The following is a 3,363-nucleotide window of genomic DNA, read 5'->3' on the forward strand; positions in this document are numbered from 1 at the left end:
TGAGCGTGAAGACAGCGTTTTCTTTATCTCCGATTCTAAACTTTTCCTCATCTTGTTGTTCGAACGTCTCCGATTAATTTCTAATGATTCTAGCATACAACGGAAATAACGTTACGCGCGCAAAATGTGGCGCGCAAAATGAAAACGCCTCATGCTGATGACGTTAGGCACGTAAAAGAATACCGGAAGTCTTAATTGGCGCACAAGACGAGCAAGCGAGTTACTCTAATGAGAAAAGTAAGTTAATTTAGTTAATGCATTTGTTTACAAGCAAGCCGATTAACCTAGCTCTTAATAATAAATAAGTACTATTAATTTAAGTAGGTTTTTGTTATCGATGTATGTTGAAGGAGACATGAGGGCTACTATTTTAAATAGTTAAAACTCTTTTACAAAACATTACGATCTGTTTAGTAAAGACACAAGCATTTGTATGTTAATGTTAATGTAGACTTGTACAGCTTATAAATACTGAAGCAAAGTGCAAGTATTGTTTCCTGCATTCCAGTGCTTCACCAAATGAATTGTTAGCAGCAAATTAACCAAGCATTATCGTGTGTCATCAAAACAGTTCAACATGGCCAAACGACCAAATAAAAAGCCACTGACGGTACAGACCGATAGTGAGCCACCCAAGATCTCCGATGTTGCCCAATTGACACCACGGCGCACGTCACCACGAAAACTAAGTGCAATAGGTAATATTTTTATTTGAATTATTTTGTATATGTATGTACATTACCAGTAAAAAGTTTGGACATATCTGCTTATTTTTTTTGTACTGGTTTTCACCTTTTAAAAATGCTAAACTCATCAAAACATTCAAAAAACAAAATGAAGCATTGTGATAAAAATAATAAAAATCAACCCCCCCCCTCTTTTCTCTAAAGTCTCCCTTCCGTAACAGATTTCTAAACTTATATTTCTTACAATTTTTAAAATAATTATATAGCTTCTGGAAACACACTGCATTTATTGTAAACCTCAGTACTTGAAAAGAATTATGTTTTTATTATAAAATAATTAGATAAATTCATTTCTTGTAATCAGTTGACTATTACCTGCATATTGGTAAAATTAGATGTTTTTTGGCATGTCTGCATGCACCATCAATTCAAAATGACATTGAGAAACACACATTCAACCAGGTGTGTCCAAACTTTTGACTGGTGGTGTATGTGTGCGAAATTTATTATGTATTTACATCATGGTTTTAATCCATCTAGAGATCTGATTTAAAGTTTTACACGCTTTAGCCTTTTACTTTGAGCTGATTTGTATCCTGTCACAGCACGAATACCCTCTGCAGCACTTGTTTCTCCCACCGGTGCTCTGGAGGTGCAGAAGTTGCGTTTGCAACTGCAGAATGAGCAAACAAAAAATGCCATGTTGGTGAAACAGATTGAAGAACTCAACGAAGACAAACAGTTCCTGAAACAGCAATTACAGCAGTGTTCTGCTCCTAGACCAAGCCATGGTAAGCCAGCATAATAAATGTTTTGAACTACACTTCCCATGACATATTAAATAATCAGAATAATCAGAATCTTAAAACAACTGTATGACATTTGTCTGTAAGGTTTTTTGAAAGGTGTAGTTTTAGGAAGGACAAAAATATAAAAAATATTTGATTAGTATTTTCTTTTATTTAGATGTATTTTTTTCAATAATATTCACTGTGTATTTATGTGTGTGTCTTTGTGCAGCCACAAGTAAAGCTATGGAGATCAGCAGCTCTTCATCTGGTGGTTCATCTGATGAGTCATCAGATCTCTCAGATTCATCAGACACATCCAAGGAAAAGTCAAAGAAGAAGCAAGGAAGCAAGAAAAGCAAGAAAAAGAAGATCATAAAAATGAAAGAAACTGAAAGTTATAGTCGAACACGACGTGAGTAAAAGAAAGCACAAACATTATTGTGCTTTCTAGCTAGGTGTGGAATAGAGATTATATAATTCTCTTCAGTCGTATCTGGATTATCATAGTATTGAATTATGGGGTTGGTGGTGGTCTAGTGGTTAGGACCTTTAAGACCCTTAACCCCAAGATGCTCCAGGGAAAAATGGCTCACTGTAATTGCTCACTGGTAAATGTGGTGAAATTTGATGAACACTATGATTGAAAAACTGTGAATATTTATTAATCTGTCATCATAGGGACATCATTTTATTACTTTTTATTATTTTGATATATTAATTCAATCCAGCTTTATATGTATAATAAAAAATCCAACAAATACATTAATTTAAATATTAAATCTGATTTGTTATTATTATGGAGCTTTTGTAGTCTCTCTTCCCCATTTAAAATCTCATTTAGTGCATTCTTTGGGAGAAAAAGCAATATGATGATTCCTTAATCATTATGGATTGATGTTTATGCTTATCTTCCACAGTGTGTAACCCCAAAGGCATTGTTGCCCGCTATAAGAAAGCTCTGAAGCTTCACGCATTGGGCAAACCAATGGCCAGATGCTTCCGCCACATTGGGGTTAACCGAAACACCATGGCCAGAACTGCGGCCATAGCAGAGCTTTTTATTGCTGCTCCAGAGGTCTACGCAACTTTGCCCCCATGGAATGAAGCAACTGAAACGGTAGCGAGCTTCAGCAAAAGGTGCAAAGAGGCGATGAACGGAGAAGTCTCATCCAAGATAAAAAGCTTTAAGGCTCAGGGAAAACTTCTTCCAATTAAGCATGCAAATGCTTAAATTGCAGTTAAACGCAGTTAAGTAGTTAGGGGAGTTGGTGAAGAATAATTTTTGTATTCTATTAGTTTTAGCACTTCCTTTTTATTGCTTACAAAACTGTTTAAATTTAATTGTGTTAAGGTGAAAGTTGGAGAGCATGTTATTTGGCTTTCTGAGTGTTAAAACGGTAGTAATACTGTGAACTGTCAAGTGAGCTCATCAAGGTCCATGACTATAAAGGAGTTTGTATTTGTAAACTCAGTCTCTGTACATTGTAATCATTTTATTAAAGTTAATGTTTCACATAATCAAACTGCAGTCTATCTCTTTTTTTTTACAATGTTTGAGTGTTTTATAAAACCTAATGCAAATCTATGTGATATATAATTTAGTTTGTGAATATATAATGACAGCTACAAATGGCTTGACTTTACATTGACTGCACGAAACCCTTTTATTAAGGTATAAAGTATGTGATATACAGCATGTGAGTGTAGTACACAGTTTATAAATGTATAAAGAGAGTTACGTTTGAAATGACTTTACAATAACTGCACTGAAATCATCTACAAGACCTTAATATATATTCTATAATTAATTCTCAATTCTGTAAAGTTTATAATTGATACAGATAATTGCCTTTGTATTTATATGTATCCCATACGTAATTCCATAA

General features: G+C 34.3%; 1 protein-coding gene across 1 annotated transcript; it reads left to right on the forward strand.

Moving 5' to 3' along the window:
- The first annotated feature begins 1,345 nt into the window (after window positions 1-1,345).
- LOC140577628 (coiled-coil domain-containing protein 106-like) lies at window positions 1,346-2,949 on the forward strand. The gene is made up of 3 exons (XM_023837188.2): window positions 1,346-1,477; window positions 1,707-1,889; window positions 2,395-2,949. The coding sequence occupies exons 1-3, from the start codon at window positions 1,387-1,389 to the stop codon at window positions 2,706-2,708; spliced, it is 588 nt and encodes a 195-aa protein (XP_023692956.2). The 5' UTR covers window positions 1,346-1,386; the 3' UTR covers window positions 2,709-2,949.
- The last annotated feature ends 414 nt before the right edge of the window (window positions 2,950-3,363 follow it).

The sequence above is a fragment of the Paramormyrops kingsleyae genome, unplaced genomic scaffold (assembly GCF_048594095.1).
Source record: "Paramormyrops kingsleyae isolate MSU_618 unplaced genomic scaffold, PKINGS_0.4 ups137, whole genome shotgun sequence".
Taxonomy (NCBI): Eukaryota; Metazoa; Chordata; class Actinopteri; order Osteoglossiformes; family Mormyridae; genus Paramormyrops; species Paramormyrops kingsleyae.